The sequence below is a fragment of the Sesamum indicum genome, linkage group LG6 (genome assembly GCF_000512975.1).
Source record: "Sesamum indicum cultivar Zhongzhi No. 13 linkage group LG6, S_indicum_v1.0, whole genome shotgun sequence".
NCBI lineage: Eukaryota > Viridiplantae > Streptophyta > Magnoliopsida > Lamiales > Pedaliaceae > Sesamum > Sesamum indicum.
The window spans coordinates 23,633,897-23,653,575 of record NC_026150.1 but is presented as its reverse complement, the minus strand read 5'-3'; the positions used below and the strand labels follow the sequence as shown (position 1 = coordinate 23,653,575).

The following is a 19,679-nucleotide window of genomic DNA, read 5'->3' as shown; positions in this document are numbered from 1 at the left end:
TAGAAGACATTACTATTCAAGAAATTAAGAGAGTGTTTGCGAGAGTTTAAAAAAGTATTTTTCAGCTTCTAGCTCTAAAAAAGCACTTTTGAAGTGTTTGGGATGTCAACTTCTACTTTTGAATTGACTAAGAAAAGCGTTTTTAAACTAAAAGTTATAAGCACCTTGGGGGTACTTTTAGTTGCTTTGATTTTTTGGTAAATAAATTCAACTTTATTTTTTACTACTTTACCATTATTATAATAATTTTAATTCAATTTTACAGTTTTTAATTTATTTTTAAAATTGTATATTTAAAGTTGATATAGGAGGTTTCAAATAATTTAAACTTTAAGAATAATTAAATTTACACTTTCACATATTTGATATCTTAAGTTTTTTATATTTTATGTGCTATATCATCTAACTATATTATTTCGTTCACATATTATTATGTGATTAATTAATAAAATAATAATTTTTTCAATCATGCAAGTCTAAATATGGTATGAATCAACAATTATATTATTTAGTGGGAGCATTATTAAATGAATATATTGTTTAATATTTTTAAAAGCATAAATATGAAAAGCTAATCGAAATAAAATTTGTGATTTTTAACAAAAAATAATTAGTAATGACAAACAACAAGTGTAAAAATAGATAAAAAAAATAGTATTTTTTTAACACATAGGATTAAACAGTCTTTCATCAATTAAATTTATTTCAGAAGTGATTTTTCACCAAATACTCTCCGATTTAGCTTTTATCTACTTTTTACTTTTTCTTACAAATACTGCCCCACTTTTAATTCTACTACAACTTCTAATTTTTTCAACAAAAATCACTTCTCTAGATCTAAATGAGTGCATACAGATAAGACTTAATACCTCAAAATACGTATGGGTAATGGTTTAATATCTCAAAATACCCATAGGTGTTGATATATACTTCAAAATAATCATTTATCCATTAGTCTAAAATTATTAAATTCGCAACGTTTAGTAAATCAATCGACTAAACTTACTTAATATCTAAAAAAATTTAAAGAGTATATAATTATTTTATTACATACTTTATTTATATTGATGACGTATTAAAATTTTGATCGAATATGCTAAAGTTTTATATTAATTCTGTAATTGCTCAAAATTAAATTTATGATCAAATTAATAAAACTTAACTTGACAGTTTCGTGAATAAAAAAAATATGACAAAAATTAATTTAGTTAAATTTGATTAATATATAAAATAAATAAAGTTTATTTGAACTCAAATTGTTAAAATATTATTTAATCGAAGTAGAATGAAAATGCAAATTAATTCAAATTCAAATTATAGTCAAGAGATTTAAATGAAACTTAGATATATTATGCTTAATTTTATTTATTTCTACCAACTCTTATGTCTCATTCTTATTTTGAACTTATTTCGATTGCATAATCAATTAATATTATTGGTCTATCATTTGAATAAATTTAAGATTCTTATTAAAAAAATTAATTAATTAAAATCAATCCGTCATTTAAATAAAATCAAATTTATTGTTTAAACTTCAATGATGATCTATTGAAAATTTATGCAACTACTTTTATATTATCGACCAATGGGACATGAAATTCTATTAATAAGTTAATTTAGTACTATACATTGTTTGACTTAAATATAAATTTAAAATTTGAGAAATTTTTTATTTTTTTAAATATATTGTAAAAGAAAAAAAGAAACAAGTGGATCTCAAATGGGTAAGAGCTAACTTCTACCCAATTCTTTTGGGTATAATTTGGAAAAGAGCCGATCGGTATTCTATAGGGTAGGGTATGAAAAAATTATTTTGAGTATTTGTCTTTTGAGTAGGACAATATCCGCCTATTGATAGGCCTAAATGGAATATGTGTTAGTTAGCCGTCTAACTATAGTAAAATCTCTATAAATTTAAAATGTCGGGACCAAGTAATTTTATTAATTTAAGAAGGTATTAATTAATTGATAAATTAATAATTTATTAATTTAAAATTATTCTTCATGAATAAAACATACATATTGTATTGACTAATTGAATGATGTTTTATGTATCATAAATTTTATCTTTCCTATGTATTGATGAGCTTTCGTGTGTTTCAATTTTGATGAAATCTTAGACAGGTCAAGAATCTAATTAACAATGAATTTTCTCTCTTGGGCATGAAACTAATATTTCTTCATAAGAAGGAGTATTTGTTAGACGTTCATTAATTTTAATAGAATAATTAAAATAAAAATATTTATAACTATACTAACCATCATGAAGCTGATTATAATTTATGTATCTTCTAATTTTTTGTTTTTCTCAACAGGAAAAGAGGAGGAGACGTGAATCGTCGTGAGTCGGCGACTGAGGACGCCTACATACTCTCTCTCTAAGCTCTTCATCACGAGATTCTGAGTTTTGGGCTAGTTTTATGGGTTAGATACGGTCTGGATCCCCTAGTCATAAATCCCAAATCAAGCTGTGAGATTGGGCCTTTTATTGCAATCCATTGGGCTTCTAACAAATATGACCCAACCACTCATATATGGGCTAATCCAAGGATAAGGACCCAAGACTTAATCAATGTTGAAATTACATGAACACCCTTTTCCCTGTGACTCCGTGGGTTCAGCTCACCAAGAAGCTTCGGATCCTGACCCGAGTTCAAGGAGGGTCAACCGTCCGGGAAGCCAGTAGGCTGCCCTCACTTATAAGGACGACTCTGTGATTTTGATTTTTTTAAAATTATTTTAAAACTAACTTATTATTGATGATTTTATAAATAATTTTTTAAAATTAAAATTAAAAGTACGTTGTCAAAAAATTTGGTAGTGTTCATACTTATAATAAAAAAGAAACGTTAAAATTAATAAAGCGAATAATACATATAGTAAAATTATCTGGTTGACAAAAATACAATAAATTATAAGAATAATTAAAATTAAAAATGCACATTAATTTAAGAACAAATATAGCTAAAGTCAAGTAATGAAATATAATAAATTTTGAATAATTAAAATTAAATACATTATAGTTCAGAATATAATACAACTAAAATTCTTTAAAAACATGTTGAATTCCAAGTTCCAACTAACGCTTAAAATTGATTTGTTTTTATTTAAAATAATAAATTATTATTAATTGTAAATAACTCAATTACAATCATTCTTATTAAATATCAATACGTAACAAAGACAATTAAAATAATCATATAATTATCAATAATATTAAATAAATAAAATCTAAACAATACATACTCAATATAACCTCACATGCATATAGCAGAGTTGGATACTTTGAAACGTGGGCCTTCAATAATACATGAACTTTAGACTTTTATAATTTGAACGTAAAATCTTCTAACTAATGAATTAATTAATTTTATGCTTCATCAGTTGAGTTGAAAGCTGTTTGATAATATTGTTTGAGCATTTAAACCTATCTACACTGTTGGGTAATTCAGAATATAGTTTCAAATTTCAAGTATATGGATACAGTTAAAGAATGGTATCAGTTTGTATCAGCCGGCTCAAACAAATCCGTGGTTGCAGTCATATGGTTCTTATCAACATAATGAAGATATTGGCATCGTTGGAGTTCTTGAAGTAATCGCTGCATCCTTGTCTTCTACTCACCATTAGACAATTCTTGTGATGGATGTAGACTATGCTATCTGTCTGCAGGCATGCCTTTAAATAAAGTGAACTTACAGTATCTGTTACATCCAATACCAGTATTTGCAGAAGCATGGGGCCTCAGAAGTGAAAGTTATTGTTCCATTCTTGTGATTCCTGGAAATGCTTGTTGATCAGCTCAATGAAAGCATTCTATACTTGAGATTTTGCTCCTGTGTTGTACAGATGATGAAGTAAATTGGGACAAGTTTGTAGGATTTTGGAAGAAGTAAAACAGGTCACAAGGGATGAGGCAGAGAGAACTGCTGGAGTTTAGAACACCCCAACACCCTTCATTTGGTACAAACAACTGGGGCGGTGCGTCTCCCTTGCTAGCCCGGAACATCCCCAGGGAGGCTCTTGACCAGAGGTACTCCAGGCTGAATACCATTAGAGATCGCGATCAAGTCTTCCCATCAGCAATCATTGAAGATGAAAATCTCAGCTTTCCACCCCTTACCACCATCGGAGACGAAATTTTCAGCTCTCCACCCCCCACCACCATCAGAGATGAAATTTTCAGCTTCTCTAAAACTGATGCATCCAAATACAAATATCCAGCCACCCCACGTCGGAAATGGCTCTTACGGAAACTAATGCGGCAGCCTCACAAGCAGGGGGTTACGCTGGGTCTGAATTCAGGCTCCAAATGGTTTCCCAAATGGAACTCCAAGAAAAGATGGCCTAATGGTTGGTGCTGATATGAGGGTAGACATATTTTTTCATTCTTGTGAAAGGTGAAAGAAAAGATTGACCTCCAGTTGGGTAATGGTGAAAGTCATGAGAGAAGCTTCAGAACATGATCCACTTCTTTTGGTGCAAAGAGTTACTGATCACTTTTTTCCATGATACGATGAAAATAGTAATTCATTTAGTGACGCACCAGACAATTAGATCGTTCTTGATATCAAGTTATAAATTTGCTGAATCAGAAAATTTATCCTATATTTATTTTTTTGTCATGAAGTCATTTTCTTGACATGGTTTCCTTTTGCAAATTGTAAGAAGAGCAACAGCTATGATGAAAATGACCGATAATTGGAAGTCAAGTTTTTCATGTTATTTTATCTCAAGTCATATCGTCCATTCTGTCCAACCGAGCTTGGAAAAGCAGTGGAGATTCTTTTTATACAATCGTCGCGGTTGGGAGTGTGTGCAATCCTATTTTAAATATATTTTGTGAATCAACTGGTGGTGTGAACTCATCTGCTGTGTAAATAATCCAAGTGGAATCAGATTCCTATGGGTGGTAGGGGACACGGACTTGTCTTTATCTAATACCATATTGAAGCTATTGCCTTAGAGCAGAAAGATATTAAATTGTTCTAATGTTGTGAAATTGCTGAGTTTCACACAGACTCCGGCAAGACAGATGGAAAAACTCATTTCAAGCAAGCATAACATTCAACATGTGCCAGAGTCATACATACTGCCTCCAGAAAGACGGCCTAGGCAAGTTGCTCTTCATTCATGCACGTGTGTCCCAGTCATTGATCTGTATGGAAATATTGACAGAAATCGACAAGATTTAGTTCAGAGAATCATGGAGGCTGGCCAAGAATTTGGATTCTTCCAGGTCCTATTATCAATTCATCATGTTGGTATTGAACAAAGAAATATGCTCTAACGATGATTCTAATTCGTATCTTAAACCTGTCTGAGAAATGAAACAGCTGACAAATCATGGGGTGCCTGAGGAGCTTATGAAGGAGACGGTTAAGGTGGCAGAGGAGTTCTTTCAACTGCCTGTAGAAGATATGGCTAGCTTCTATTCTGAGGATCCAAGAAAAGGATGTAGATTGTACACAAGCATTGACTACGATCATGAGAAAGTGCATTTCTGGAGAGACAATCTGCGTCACCATTGTCATCCTCTGGAGGATCATGTTGGAGAGTGGCCAAGAAATCCCACGAGATACAGGTATATATGATTTCTTGCAAAATAAGTTGAAGAAACTCTCGGAGGCCTTGATTCAGGTATAAAACTCTTGTTTTTGACTAGATTTTCTGTCCTAACTGCAGAGAGGTGATGGGTAACTATGCAGTTCGTGTGAGGGAACTAAGTTTGGTGCTTCTAGATCTAATATGCGAAGGATTAGGAATACAATCAGGATATTTCGAGGGTGGATTGAGCAAAGTTCAAATCATGAGTTTGAACTATTATCCCCCTTGTCCCGATCCTGCTTTGACCTTGGGATTGCCCAAGCATGCTGATCCTAACCTCATCACCGTTCTTAATCAAGGAGCTGTTCCCGGCCTTCAAGTTTTAAGAGATGAAGAATGGCTTGCACTGGAGCCTGTTCCTAATGCATTTGTCGTTAACATAGGCCACGCACTCCAGGTATCTATACATCACCCTTGTGTTGAAACATCACATCGGAATATCTCGGAATTGAAATAAGTTTGGCATCTTACCACACAAGTGGCCGATCAGAATTTGATGTTGCACAAATGTATTCAGCAAGAACTGTCTTGAGACAAAAACATTTGCAGGTAATAAGCAATGGGATGCTAAGAGGTGCTGAGCATCGAGTTGTTACGAATGCAGACATTGCTCGAACAACAGTTGCCAGCTTCATCCATCCATCTAACGACAGCCTAATTCACCCTGCCGCTCTGTTGGTTTACAGATGCAGTCTTCCCCTATACAGAGCTTTCCCATATGATGAGTTTGTCAGGAAATTCATAAAGGACACTCGAGACGGGGAACCCCCTATGAAGGAATACGAAATCTCTTAAACATAGAGTTAATGGCAAAATGCAAGCGTCTTATCCCTCTATCTCATATTCATTTATAGATTTTTGGTAGGGGAAAGTGCTTGGCAATGGTGGGGCGGGGCAGGGCAGGCGAAGGAGATAAGGGAGAATAGGAGGCGGTGGAAAAGAAAAAATAGGTAAATGGGTAGAGAGAGAAGAGGAGGGGAAATGAAAGAGAAAGATGAGGAAGGGAGAAATTCTAATAGGTTTGATTTGTTATTTTAAAACTTAAACACATTTTTTCTTTCTGTATAGACTCCAAATTTAAGTTTTTCAAACATAGGCTCTGTAACATGGACTTTTAATAATATATGAACTTTGGGTTTATATATGTTAAATATGAAATTCTTCTAAATTATTAATAATATTATTAAATTATTTTATATATAATTAAAAAAATAATTATATATTTAATGGTGTAATTCGATTTTTGATGATTTTTTTATATTTTAAATTAACACTAAGCCAATAAGCGCGGCGCGGTGCGGACGATTTTAATTTTTTTTTCTTATCACATCTAATTTGTGGTTTAAGACATTCAATACAAGATGTAATACAGTTTCACAATGAAAAATTTAATTCGATAAATTTATGCTAAATTTCGCACGATAAAAAAAAGGTGAGATTTGACACGGTCAGGGCAACCGTTCCAAAGATTGTTCCACCTTAGAGCGGTCTTTGGGACAGTTGAGGAACAGATATTGAAATATGACGTCGGGTGGAACATTTTTTTTTGGTTATAAATTTGGACAGGTCAAACTGTCCTAAGTTGAGTTCTAAAGTAACAATTACTAAACTCGTTCCACAATTCGTGCCAAAATAGTAACTAAAAATCGTTGAAACTTAGTTTGGAACACTATATTAGATATTAAGGAAAGGTCACAATGAAACCGTTCCTATAGCCGATGCAATATATGTCCCAAAAGTGATAGTTCAAAAATGTAATCCAAAATGAGGTACAAATTTGGGACGGTATTTGTACACTCTTAATAAAATATGCCAAAAATCTTTCTAAAATATGAATTTTATTTAAGAAGCAACGTGTCTCTAAAACCGTGCCAAAAATCGGTACAAATTGGAGAGGTCCTTTTAAATTATTTTCTAAGTGTTACTGAATCCTTTCCAACTGATCATGAACGACTATATTTCAACGGTCTAACTGAACATTCAAAAAACTGTCTCAATTGCCGTCCCAAAAGTATGAATTGATGGCAACTTTTTAAAGACTAGATATGTGTTCCTATCCCCGTTCCAAAGACCGCTCCAAATTATTCTATATAAATGTGTTCCTTTCTTTCTATTTAATTTCACTATCATCTTCCATTCTCCTTATTTTCTCTCTGTTTTCTCAATTTCTCTCGAATTTTTTTATACTCTCACTATCCTACTAATATTTTGGTACTCTTGTTCGTGAATTCTGTCTCGAATTTTCGTTGACAATTTGAGTTATTTTTATCAGGTAACAACTTTAACCCTTTATTTGTTAATTATATATTTGTTGTAATTTTATTAATTAACTAAATTTAATATTATAATAATATATATGTGTGTAGGACTAATGCCCTTCGTTAAGGGTATTATAGGCATTTCTCCTATATTTCCATGTATACTTATCAACACTAATGTGGGATCAGACAGTTTGGTGCTTGCAGATATATTCTCATGACGACGGAAGTTTCCAGGGTTACAAGTTTCAGTCCAACTCCCAGCACAAGCTCTGATCAAGAAAAACGGGAGAAAACCTGCCGGTAATGTAGCTGATCAAGACATGTTTGTTAAAGAGGAATGTGGATGCTGACAGCCACCACAAACACACTGAATATTTCACATTGCTTAGGAGACATTTCCTATGTCATGAAATCATTTTCTTGACATGGTTTCCTTTTGCAAAATGTAAGAAAATGACAGATAATTGGAAGTCAAGCTTTCATGTTATTTTGTCTCAAGTCATACTGTCCAATTTGTCCTACCCAGCGTGGAAAAAAGTGAAGATGTTTTTTATATAATCGTCGTGGTTGGAAGTGCCTGCAATTCCTATTTTAAATATGTTTTGTGTATCAACTGGTCTGTTGTGTAAATAATCCAAGTGGAATCAGATTCCTTTGGATGGTATAGGCGTCACCAACTAATTGTCTTGATCTATTCCATATTGAAGCCATTGCCCTAGACCCAAAAGATATTAAAGTGTTGTAATGTTGTGAAATTGCTGAAAGTCCTGAAGACAGATGGAAAAACTCATTTCAAGCAAGCATAACATTCAACATGTGCCCGAGTCGTACATACTGCCTCCAGAAATACGGCCTGGGAGAGCAGCGATCCCTTCGTGCAAGTCCATCCCGGTCATTGATCTTCATGGAAACATTGACAGCAACCGACAAGATTTAGTTCAGAGAATCATGGAGGCTGGCCAAGAATTTGGATTCTTCCAGGTCCTATTATCAAATTTATCATGTTAGTATTGAACAAAGAAATATGCTATAACTACGATTCTAATCCAAATCTTAAACCTGTCTGGGAAATGAAACAGCTGACAAATCATGGGGTGCCTGAGGAGCTTATGAAGGAGACGGTTAAGGTGGCAGAGGAGTTCTTTCAACTGCCTGTAGAAGATAAGGCGAGCTTTTATTCTGAGGATCCAAGAAGAGGATGTAGATTGTCCACAAGCATTGACTATGATCATGAGAAAGTGCACTTCTGGAGGGACAATCTGCGTCACCATTGTCGTCCTCTGGAGGATCATGTTGGAGAGTGGCCAACAAATCCCACACGATACAGGTGCATATGGTTTCTTGCAAAATAAGTTGAAGAAAATCTCGGAGGCCTTGTCAAAAGATTTCAGGTATAAGAAAGTTGCTGTTTTTGACTAGATTTGCTGTCCTTACTGCAGAGAGGTAATAGGTAACTATGCAGTTCGTGTGAGGGAGCTGAGTTTGGTGCTTTTAGATCTAATATGCGAAGGGTTGGGCATAGAATCAGGATATTTCGAGGGTGGATTGAGCAGACTTCAAATGATGAGTCTCAACTATTATCCGCCCTGTCCCGATCCTGCTTTGACGTTGGGATTGCCCAAACACGCTGATCCGAATCTCATCACCGTTCTTAATCAAGGAGCAGTTCCCGGCCTTCAAGTTTTAAAAGACGAAAAATGGCTTGCGCTGGAGCCTGTTCCTAATGCATTTGTGGTTAACATAGGCCACGCACTCCAGGTATCTACATATCACCTTTTTATTCAAACATCACACTGAAATATCCTAGGTTTGGCATCTCAAGACACAAGTGCCGGATCAGAATTTGGTCCTGCACAAAGGTTTCCAGCAAGAACTGTCTTGAGACAAAAACATTTGCAGGTGATAAGCAATGGGATGCTAAGAAGTGCTGAGCATCGAGTTGTGACAAATGCTTTCGTTGCTCGAGCAACAGTTACCAGCTTCATCCAACCATCTAACGACAGCCTAATTGGGCCTGCAACGCTGCTGGTCGACCGATGCAGTCTTCCTCTATACAGACCTTTCCGATATGATGAGTTTCTCCGGACATACATAAAGGACGCCCAAGATGGCAAGCCCCCTCTGAAGCAATATGAAATATCCCAAACATAGAGTTAATAATGGCAAAATGCAAGCGATTTACCCCTCTGTCTCGTATTCATTCCGGCCTCATTTACTTAGTCAGATGGAATTACAGGATGATTTATTATTGCATGTGATTAAGTGCGGGATAAACTGTGAGGCGTTTATTTAATATTTTATCTGGTGAACCGCTGAATTATTATGAGATAATTTTTTATCCCGTATTTATGTTTTATATGGCCATAATGCCCCCATAAACTACTAAAAATGTCAATTTCAACATGTTCAACTCATAAGAATGTCAAGTATGAAATATTCAAACTTGGAAAAAGTCACATCTACATGGTGAATAGCAATTTATCCCTCTCATGTTACAAATGATCAAACTATCCTCTAAATAAAGAAAAATAATAATTTATCTTTCTGTCTTTTTTAAATATTAATTATGTTAAACAGAATTCATATTAAAGTTACTAAATTAATAACTTAGACGCCAATACATACCAAAAGATTACGTACAATTATTGAATTTACCAACTTTGTAAAATAAAAAATTCAAACAATTCATGTGTATTTTACATACATACATAGAAAATGTGCATATATTATACTGTATCTTATAGTACTTTTCTGAAATAATAATTCAAAAAATTTAAAACAGTTAGACATATCGAATTATTGGTTAAAAATACATAATAAATTATTTAAAAAAATAAATGATTGTAGAATCAAAATGAAAGAAAAAAATATATTATAGTGTATTTGTAGTACTTTTATTGCAATCAATGAATAGTATTTGTGCTTCACAATATTAATATAATACTTGAGAAGCAAAAAAAAATTAAATAAATAAATTAAAGAAAATATATAGTCATGTTTACCTCTACTTTGTCTGTTAACTCTATTCAGACTAAAATTTAAGTGAGAAAAGAAAAAAAAAATCTTAGCATAATATTACTAGAGACATTAGAATCTGAAAAATTGGGTATGTATTTTTCTTATTTAGTTTTTATTTTTTTTTATAAAAATTCCTTTATTTTCAAGTCAATCTGCCAAGAAAATTTTCACCTGAAAAACTCTAGTTTGAATACTTTCTCTATTTTTATTTTATCAAGGCACATAATTAGGAGCAGATAAATTGAACACTAATATTATTATTGGGAAAATGCAAGTAATTCCGTGATATTGTAAATGGGCAAATTATCTCTCTATAAAAAAAAATTAGCAATTTACCTTACTATATTCTTTATAATGCAGCAATTTAGCTCCATGTGTTTTTTAAAATGAAGTAATTATTTACCTTCTTAGATAGATAGTAAGGTAAATTGTTCTATTTTAAAAAGTAAGGGAGGTAAATTTTTTTTTTTTTTTATCATAATGAGTATAATTCACTCATTTTCAATATCATGGGAGGTAAATATATTATTTTACATGTCGTTTGCAAAAGATGAAACATCGATCTTTTCTTCTAAAAATTGTCGATTTTGTCCATTTAGAGGGTACAACAAAAATATTTATCACTATATCCCTTCAAATATTTTAATTGCATAATTTACAAAAGTGTATCTCATACCCAAAAAAAAGTAAAAAAAAAAAAGAATATGAAATAATTTATTATATACAAAGACACAAAAATTATAAGACTTCATTGCATCTAATTCTTTATTCTTTTAAACAAAAACAAAAAGGATTTCTTGTCTTCAAATTGTAAATGAAGATCAAAATTATTTGTGTCTAGGCAATGACATAAATATGCATAACACATGGTCTAAGAATGGACAAGAACAAAAAATATGATGTTGAAAAATTAAATGAACATAAATATTATGAAATTTATATTGATGTTATAACTAAAAAGCATTTCAAAATTAGTTAAATGAAAATTTATTTATCTTTAGTTGTTATTTCTATACTCTTCTATATATTGTAAAATAAAATATTCAATAATTTATATAATTTTCTATCAGATTCCATAAAAAAATATTATATATGTTTAAAAAAAAATTATATTTCACGTGCAACGCCCGTGCATGTTTCTATGTATCTTTTTCCCCACATCTCTACAACATCACTGTATGCGTTGTGATTGTTAAATGCAATACGGGACGTAATATAGACTTTTAGGCTTCGTTTACTTTGTGTGATGGGTTTAAAGTGATATAAATTAATAAATGATAAAAGTTAAGATAATAGTGATAGAATTTTGTAATATTGTGTTTGCTTTATTAGATTAAATATTCATTATTTGTGGTAATTTTATTGCTCGTTTACTAATAAATCATTAATTTGATGTTATGAATTATGATGGTTTACGAAATTGTTCTTTTCATTTCTTTTTAGCTCAACTCAACTTCAACATGGATAGTATCATTTGTTTATGTAAATTAGTAAATGATATCTTGATTTTAATTTCTTGGACGAAAACAGAAATGCAAATATATTTAGTATTTTTATTTTATTTTTTTCAAAAAATAAATCTATCTGTTAGTTAAAATTCACTAAATTTGTTAATATTAACAAAAAAGAAATTGAATGAAGATCTATACTTAACCACGGTTGACTTATTATTGACATATTACAGGTCAAATAAATTTTTTCTGATCAAACTACGCTCACACATCTTTACCCGTTGATGTGTGTGACGAGGTATATTGTCACCCTAATAAGGGTATTTTGGTAAAAAGAAAAATGATTTATTTAACCTACAATAAGTGCGTATTAAGTCAACTGGGGGTAAATATGAATTTTTATTTGACTTTTTTGCTAATTTAGTGAATTTTGACTAATGAAGAGATTTTTTTTGTTAGACAAAAACAAAAATTAGGGATATTAAATATAATTTTTTAAATATTAGAGATTTATGTGTAATAACATTAAATTTCAGGGAGGAATGTGTAAGTATCTTAAATTAAAATTTAAAGCCCTTGACACTTAGTTATAGTACTTGGGCTTGCAGTAGACGTTTAGGCCAAGCCCAGTTGGTTATTGGGCCAGGATAGAAAGCCCATTAATCTTCACGTGCTGTGGACCATAATGGTCCACGAACCCAAAGATAGGTTTATTGATTGTGTCAAAAGACTATGATACCCTAGTATTGTTGAAGTATTTTCATTCCTACCCTCCCCCACCGCGGGACGGTGAAACAAAACTAACTTGCGCAGAAACCGACTCTTGAGGTGTACGGTACGCTCTTAACCGTCACCATCCCCCACCATTATCCTACTCTGCTATACCATATTTCATCAATCAATCGATACACCGCGATATGTCTAGAGTACCCATTAAACAATTCTTCAATGGTATGGGTCTGTCGTGTTCTGCTTCTGAATTCACGATTATGAACATGTAACTGAGCTGTGTTTGCTCTTGCAGATTTCAGTAGAAGCTTGAGATTATTGAAGAAGGAGGATTCATTCAGGGAATACGCTTACAATGTTCTAAAGCGCTTTCAGTGGTCGAAGGCAGATGATGATGAATTGAAAGGGAAGAAAAGTTGCGATAAGTTGGAAAATAAGCCCACAATTTATGATTCGGAGATGAGGAGTTACAGTCCGGAGGAGAATGATTTGAGCAGCTATAATAATAAATGGAAGCCTGAAATTGCTTGGCTTGGTAAAGCTCTTGAACAGGCTTTGCAGTTGTACAAGTGGGCTCTTCCAACAGGTTTGGTTTTACCTGATTTTGGATGATTTTTCTGTATTGTTGATTCGGTGTTGTGATTTTGCTACCATAGACTGTTTCCAATTTCGGTTTTGATCCAAAGTTGAGATTTTGCTATCATGAGCTTTCTAATGGAGTCTATGTATCATTTTGAATACGGAAATCATGTAATTCCAGTTTAATGCTTGGAAGCTGGATACGAATTAGGCAGTACATGGTTATCAGCAACTCCAAAACCAGGTTCTTTGGTGATGGTGGGGGTGGAGGTGGGAGTTGGCTTACTAGATGATTTGGAAGACATTATTATAGACGGGAAAGTGGCATTAGGAATCGAAAATAAGCTCTAGGTTTTCTTCTTCCTGCACTTGATTTTTTTAGGAGTATTATAGATTTAACGGATTGATTTTTATTCAAATTTCATAAGATGGAAAAAGAACCTAAGTGTTTGTTGCACAGGAGATGGAACTGAAAACAAACCACCACCTACAGATAGATCTCTTGCCGAAATTTTTTCTAGTATACAAAGGAGTAAGCTTGGTGTTCAGGATTGGAGTTTGAGTGATCTTACTATTGGCTTGTATCTCGTGTATCTTCAGCAAGCATCCACAAGTGCTGTGGAGGATGTGAAGGGTGAACTTATCTGCTCAGAGTCTATTGTAATTATCTAACCCTTTTCTTTTTAGTGAAAATTTATTATCTTAGAAGCAAATATCCTACCTGCAGCGAGTAAATCTTGCTGCTTTGTCACATGACGTAGATTTTTTAATAATTATTTTGGTAATTTAGGTTCAGGATCTCATATACCATATTGAATTAGCAAAGGGTGCTTATAAAGATAGCGCAACTGGTTTGGCAAGGAATAGCATGCTCCGAGAGAAAGATGTTGTGAAGTTTATAAAGCATTCTAGTGTGTTGAGACCTGGGTATTACATAGGAATTGACAAGCGGAAGAAACTTGTCATTCTTGGTATTCGTGGAACTCACACTGTCTATGACCTAATTACCGACATTATATCTTCTGGCCATGAAGAGATCACATTTGAAGGTTATTCAACCCACTTTGGCACAGCTGAGTCTGCTCGTTGGTTTCTCAATCATGAGATAGATACCATCAGGAAGTGCCTAGAGAAACACAAGGTGGTGTAACCATATTTCTTTACCTCTCTTTTCTTGTTAGATCATGTTAAGAGTTTTACAGTTGTTTTGAGACTAATTGATCAACAGGATTTTAGATTGAGGCTTGTCGGTCATTCCCTTGGAGGTGCAACAGCTTCCCTGCTTGCAATTATGCTTCGTAAGAAGTCATCGAGGGAGCTTGGGTTCAGCCCTGATATAATTACAGCAGTTGGATATGCCACGCCTCCTTGTGTCTCCAAGGAACTTGCTGAAAGTTGTTCCGATTTTGTGACCACGGTGGTGATGCAGGTCTGACTGATTGTATCTTTTTTATTTCTTCACTCGAATGCCTCTGCTGATTCCATCAGTTATCTGTTTAGAACACGTGTTGCTTAGATCCCGAATTTCACAATGTAACAGCTTAGTTTATTAATGCAGGACGATATAATCCCAAGACTAAGCGTTGCTTCTTTAACAAGATTGAGGAATGAAATTGTTGAAACTGATTGGTAAGTGAGTCCCAGCTTGTAATATGAGCTCTGCAAATTAATTAATAGAATGATGGAAAACTAAACTTTACATGTCGAAGCCTGCAATTTACCGTAAGTACTTTCTTTCATTCAATAGTATCTGGATGAAAACTTCTTGGCCCAGATACTAGGTTTCTTCTCCCCAATGTCCCCACCACTTCATTTTCCCATACGAGCTGCAGGTGTTTTTCCTTTTTTTTTCCTGCTAATCAGTTTCAAGTAGTTGATGGATGAAAGTGCAAAATGGTCTTTTCTCCATGCAACTTGCAATTTTAACCATATCAGTAGTCCACTTGCCATTTACATCTGGCCATGTGCGACATGTTCTCTCCCCGCTATAAAAATGAAAATGGTTCTTTATTATTACTGTTTGACGTGATCAATCTGATTACAATTGAAATTCTGAACTTACTCGTCTTGTGTTTATTGCTAATAACGGAAGATGCTAAAATGTTGCTGATGAAAAAGGCTGGCGACCTTCTGCTTTGCTGTTGGCAGGGTAAGTGTTCTTAGCAGAGAAGATTGGAAAGGTGTCATAGATCTGGTTACCAATGCAAAGCAAGTTGTATCATCTGTACAAGATGTAGCACGAAAACTTGCAGACTATGCCAAGTTCAGAGGACAGACAAAACATTCTGGTAATCTTTGCATCCTTGTAGAGCTGGGTTTTTCACTTATAAAATATATGAAAAGGAAGTAAACCTTTATGGGTTACAATCCCAAACTGATTATAGTTCAGAACCATCTAACATGTTGGCAATAAACACAGTTTGGTGCATGCATGGATCGTGTATTTTGAATTTGGTATACAATTTTGCAGATATGCCCATGAAGAAGGAAGTTTCCACAGTTCCAAATTTCATTCAAACTCACAATCCCCCCAGCCCCAGCCCCATCTCTGATCAAGAAAAACTCGAAAAACCTACTGATAAAGTAGCTGAGGACTTGTTTGTACCAGGGAGACTCTATTATTTAAAGAGGAATGTGGATGCTGACAGCCACCACAAACACACTGAATATTTCACACTGCTGAGGAGACAGCCAAGTGAACATTTCCAGAAGATACTACTTTCGAGCAACATAATTTCGGACCACAAATGTGATAGCCATTACTATGCTCTTAGGGATGTACTTAAAGGTTTGCCTAGTTCTGCTGACGACAGAAATATTAATTAATCAACTTAATATTTTTTGTCATACCTTCTGATGTTGTACAATATATCATCTTTTCAACTGAAACTTTTTGATTCCTTTGTGATAATGTTGTTACGTTCATAAGTATGCTGTATCTTGTTTTGGGGATGAGGTGATCTTCCATAGTTGATGAGCTGTACGGTAACTGGTAGCAGCATGTTCACTGTTGATGCTAATCATTGATGTAGTTATATGGATTAGCCACTAATCCCTGCACAGATGGATGTTGATAGGCGATTATTAGCTGTAATTAGTCACACCTGCCCTAGGTTTTATATCATCCAAGAAAGAGACTTACAGGGTGTTCACTAAAATTATTTAAAAAATCATGTAAACTCATACATTTTGTAATGTATATTTAAATTTTTTGAGCTTATCAAATGTTAAATTTTATTTTAGAAACATAATATTAAAGTGTTTGGATAAAATAAAATTATGGGGTTGATGACACTGCTGGCTAGCCTAGCTAGCTAATTGATATATATAGGATTGTATTGTTGCACCTCACATAGTATTGTCTTTTTATCTTAATGAAATTTATATTTATCCAGAAAAAAAAATATTGATAATGATAATTTTGTAACTAATATAATCAGAACTAATAAAATAACTGATACACCTTTAAAAATAAGTTAGGAACCTCGAACTTTTTCCGAAAGAGTTTATAAATTTTTATCATCAATTTTGTAAGCTTTGTTATGTGAAAATTTCACCAAACAAATTTATAGAATTTGATAATCTCACAATCATTTTATAAGATAGGTTGAATAATTTTACACTTGAGTTATCAGGTTTTAGAATTAACTTTCTTTATCAATCCCCATTTTTAAGGTTTAGGGTTGGAAGATTTGCCTCCTCTTCAAACTACATCATGCCCCTCTCACTTCCGGATAATTACGTCCTAAGACAACAAATAACATATAGTAATACATTAAATATTATTAATTAATATTACTAAACTAATGAAAAGAAGATAATGACAATGTTTAATAATGTGTTTGTTTGTTCCTTCTACATTGAAAGGGTCAAAATTAAACCCCACTTTCTGCTTGACCAGTCGCGGACTGGCATTATGTCACGATCATCTCATTTTCTGATTTATTTCAATCAAACACGACCTTTCTTTCACTCTTTTATTTTTATCTTTTTTCATTTCCCAAAAAATAATAAATAAATTAATAATATAAGAGTTGCAGTTGGAAAAAAAATAAAAATTCAATTTAAAAACCCTTTTGAAATTGTTATGTGCAGTAATTAATTTCTCCAATCGGGCCATTCTTTTTTGAAATTGTAATTATATGATTACGTTAGTATCTCAATAAATTGAACCATACATTAATATTCGATCCATCCATTACTATAATTAATAACAATGAAACAAAATATGATAAATTGGCATAATGTGATCAAGATAAATGCCTATACTTCTAGTGGGACGTGTCCTTAAAATAGTTCGTGAGACCTCACATTTAAGCACTATCTAAGATACAATGGTTCCAATCGGGACAGTGCACACTGCCAAAAATTCAATTTTTCGCTACACTATAATTGAATTTAGTTATAAAATCATGGTAAATCAATACAATTAATCACGGTCAAACAAGAGTAATGCTAAAACTCAAATTTGTGCGGCACAAGTTAATCATTAGTGCCATGGTTTTTAGCTGTGGTCAAGTTAGGACGTAGTCAGAGGGCCAAATTAGATATATTAGCATATTTGGGGGGGGGGGGGGTTATGATCATAACAATGCTTGCAACTAAACACAGAAATTAAATTATAATTAATTACAATTTAATTAAGACATTGAAGAAATTAAGAGAGGATATAGTGAAAATGAGGGGATGTGGTAATTCCCCCTGTGGTGTCTGCAAGTTCTTGAGAAGGAAATGTGTTAAGGGTTGTGTATTTGCACCTTATTTCAGCTATGAAGAAGCTGCTGCTCATTTTGCAGCCATCCACAGGGTGTTCGGGGCGAGCAACGTCGCCAAGCTCCTTGCTCACCTCCCGATGAGCGATCGCTGCCAAGCAGCAGTCACCGTCTCATACCAAGCTCAGGCCAGGCTTCAAGATCCCATTTATGGTTGCATTTCGCGTATTTTTGCCCTCCAACAACAGGTAACTAACTTTGATCAAGAAAATATTTCCCTTCTCTCTCTCTTTCACATACACACATTTGAGTGTAATTATATATTGATGATGTTCATGATCATCACGTTGTGAATTTGCAAGCTCAATTGGCTGCACTCAAGGAGCAAGCTGCAGCTCATGAACTCATCATTATGAACAGCTCCAGCAGTACTACTACTGCAGGAAACCCTAATCACCACAAACCCTACGCCGAAAGCCCTTCTAATTATTATTGTTTCCCACAGGATACTGTTCGTAATTGGTGCCAGAATCATGTCGAAATGTCCCAATGGGATACGTGTTTGAACAACAACAACATCGGAAGCATGCCAATCCATTCTGACAGCAGAATCATCACTCCGAACCCTAACTCTGTCAAGTGTGGAAATACGGAGGAAAACACCTTGTTTGGAAGCACGGATTCGCCACATGAAATGCAATTAAACTACACGCACTGGCCATTTGATCAAGAAGAAGATGGAGATCATGATCATGATCTCCAATCACTGCCCTTCAGATATATTCAGTATTCACAAGGGAAAATTAATTAATTAAATTAGGGTTTGATCCTCAGTCGGATATGACGTCTCGCTCATGGGCAGCGATCGATGAGATTATAATTAATTCTCTGCCAATTTTTGTTATTTAGTTTATATTATATGCAGATTTTAGGACAAGAGTTTCTTCAGCAGGCTGTGGAAACCCTAGAAATATTCTGCTCATGTCAGAAACCTATATTCATCCATCCAATGATTGTAATTTTCTAGATTACACCATACATAGTCTGTAGCCCTGGATATATAATTAACTAGGTTTTAAATATATTTTTATCCTATAATTTTGACACTCAGGTATTTTTTTTTTCCTATCTTTTTTGGATTATAAAAGAGTTCTATAACTTTTCAACATTTTGCAATTTTGATCCTTCTGGTGCCGGATTTTATAAAAGTTGTCTGCATAAATTATGTCCGCCTCACATTATTTATTTAAACTGGAATTTTTATTCTAATCGGTTCACTTTTGCAAATATAGACAAAAAAAATAAAATAAAATTACATGGCA

At 33.5% G+C, this 19,679-nt stretch overlaps 4 protein-coding genes across 6 annotated transcripts; all 4 read left to right on the top strand.

The window, feature by feature from the left end:
- On the top strand, positions 4,798–6,737 carry LOC105165849 (protein DMR6-LIKE OXYGENASE 1-like). 2 transcript variants are annotated; one of them, XM_020694508.1, is made up of 5 exons: positions 4,798–4,912; positions 5,021–5,239; positions 5,337–5,584; positions 5,686–6,004; positions 6,157–6,737. In XM_020694508.1, exons 2-5 carry the CDS (start codon positions 5,036–5,038, stop codon positions 6,400–6,402), a joined length of 1,017 nt encoding a protein of 338 aa, XP_020550167.1. In that variant the 5' UTR covers positions 4,798–4,912; positions 5,021–5,035; the 3' UTR covers positions 6,403–6,737. The 2 variants fall into 2 exon arrangements, with proteins under 2 accessions (XP_020550167.1, XP_020550166.1); XM_020694507.1 differs by lacking the exon at positions 4,798–4,912 and having other exon boundaries at positions 4,922–5,239.
- On the top strand, positions 8,646–10,019 carry LOC105165848 (protein DMR6-LIKE OXYGENASE 1). Its single transcript, XM_011085010.1, has 4 exons — positions 8,646–8,849; positions 8,948–9,195; positions 9,308–9,626; positions 9,768–10,019. Exons 1-4 carry the CDS (start codon positions 8,646–8,648, stop codon positions 10,017–10,019), a joined length of 1,023 nt encoding a protein of 340 aa, XP_011083312.1.
- LOC105165640 (sn1-specific diacylglycerol lipase beta) lies at positions 13,128–16,765 on the top strand. 2 transcript variants are annotated; one of them, XM_011084717.2, is made up of 8 exons: positions 13,128–13,288; positions 13,362–13,652; positions 14,109–14,305; positions 14,436–14,786; positions 14,874–15,074; positions 15,204–15,274; positions 15,794–15,933; positions 16,116–16,765. In XM_011084717.2, exons 1-8 carry the CDS (start codon positions 13,255–13,257, stop codon positions 16,469–16,471), a joined length of 1,641 nt encoding a protein of 546 aa, XP_011083019.1. In that variant the 5' UTR covers positions 13,128–13,254; the 3' UTR covers positions 16,472–16,765. The 2 variants fall into 2 exon arrangements, with proteins under 2 accessions (XP_011083019.1, XP_011083018.1); XM_011084716.2 differs by having other exon boundaries at positions 14,106–14,305; positions 16,116–16,763.
- LOC105165846 (LOB domain-containing protein 29-like) lies at positions 18,324–19,168 on the top strand. The gene is made up of 2 exons (XM_020694243.1): positions 18,324–18,605; positions 18,704–19,168. The coding sequence occupies exons 1-2, from the start codon at positions 18,324–18,326 to the stop codon at positions 19,166–19,168; spliced, it is 747 nt and encodes a 248-aa protein (XP_020549902.1).

Bases quoted from the DNA above. Each gene is read 5' to 3' on its own strand.
- LOC105165849 (XM_020694508.1), top strand. From the start codon at position 5,036: ATGGAAAAACTCATTTCAAGCAAGCATAACATTCAACATGTGCCAGAG. The intron at 5,240-5,336 runs GTCCTATTATCA...GAAATGAAACAG, and splicing joins AAGAATTTGGATTCTTCCAG to CTGACAAATCATGGGGTGCC. The intron at 5,585-5,685 runs GTATATATGATT...TCCTAACTGCAG, and splicing joins AGAAATCCCACGAGATACAG to AGAGGTGATGGGTAACTATG.
- LOC105165848 (XM_011085010.1), top strand. From the start codon at position 8,646: ATGGAAAAACTCATTTCAAGCAAGCATAACATTCAACATGTGCCCGAG. The intron at 9,196-9,307 runs GTGCATATGGTT...TCCTTACTGCAG, and splicing joins ACAAATCCCACACGATACAG to AGAGGTAATAGGTAACTATG. The intron at 9,627-9,767 runs GTATCTACATAT...AAACATTTGCAG, and splicing joins ACATAGGCCACGCACTCCAG to GTGATAAGCAATGGGATGCT.
- LOC105165640 (XM_011084716.2), top strand. From the start codon at position 13,255: ATGTCTAGAGTACCCATTAAACAATTCTTCAATG. The intron at 13,289-13,361 runs GTATGGGTCTGT...TTGCTCTTGCAG, and splicing joins CATTAAACAATTCTTCAATG to ATTTCAGTAGAAGCTTGAGA. The intron at 15,934-16,115 runs GTAATCTTTGCA...ACAATTTTGCAG, and splicing joins AGGACAGACAAAACATTCTG to ATATGCCCATGAAGAAGGAA.
- LOC105165846 (XM_020694243.1), top strand. From the start codon at position 18,324: ATGAGGGGATGTGGTAATTCCCCCTGTGGTGTCTGCAAGTTCTTGAGA. The intron at 18,606-18,703 runs GTAACTAACTTT...CATGATCATCAC, and splicing joins TTTTTGCCCTCCAACAACAG to GTTGTGAATTTGCAAGCTCA.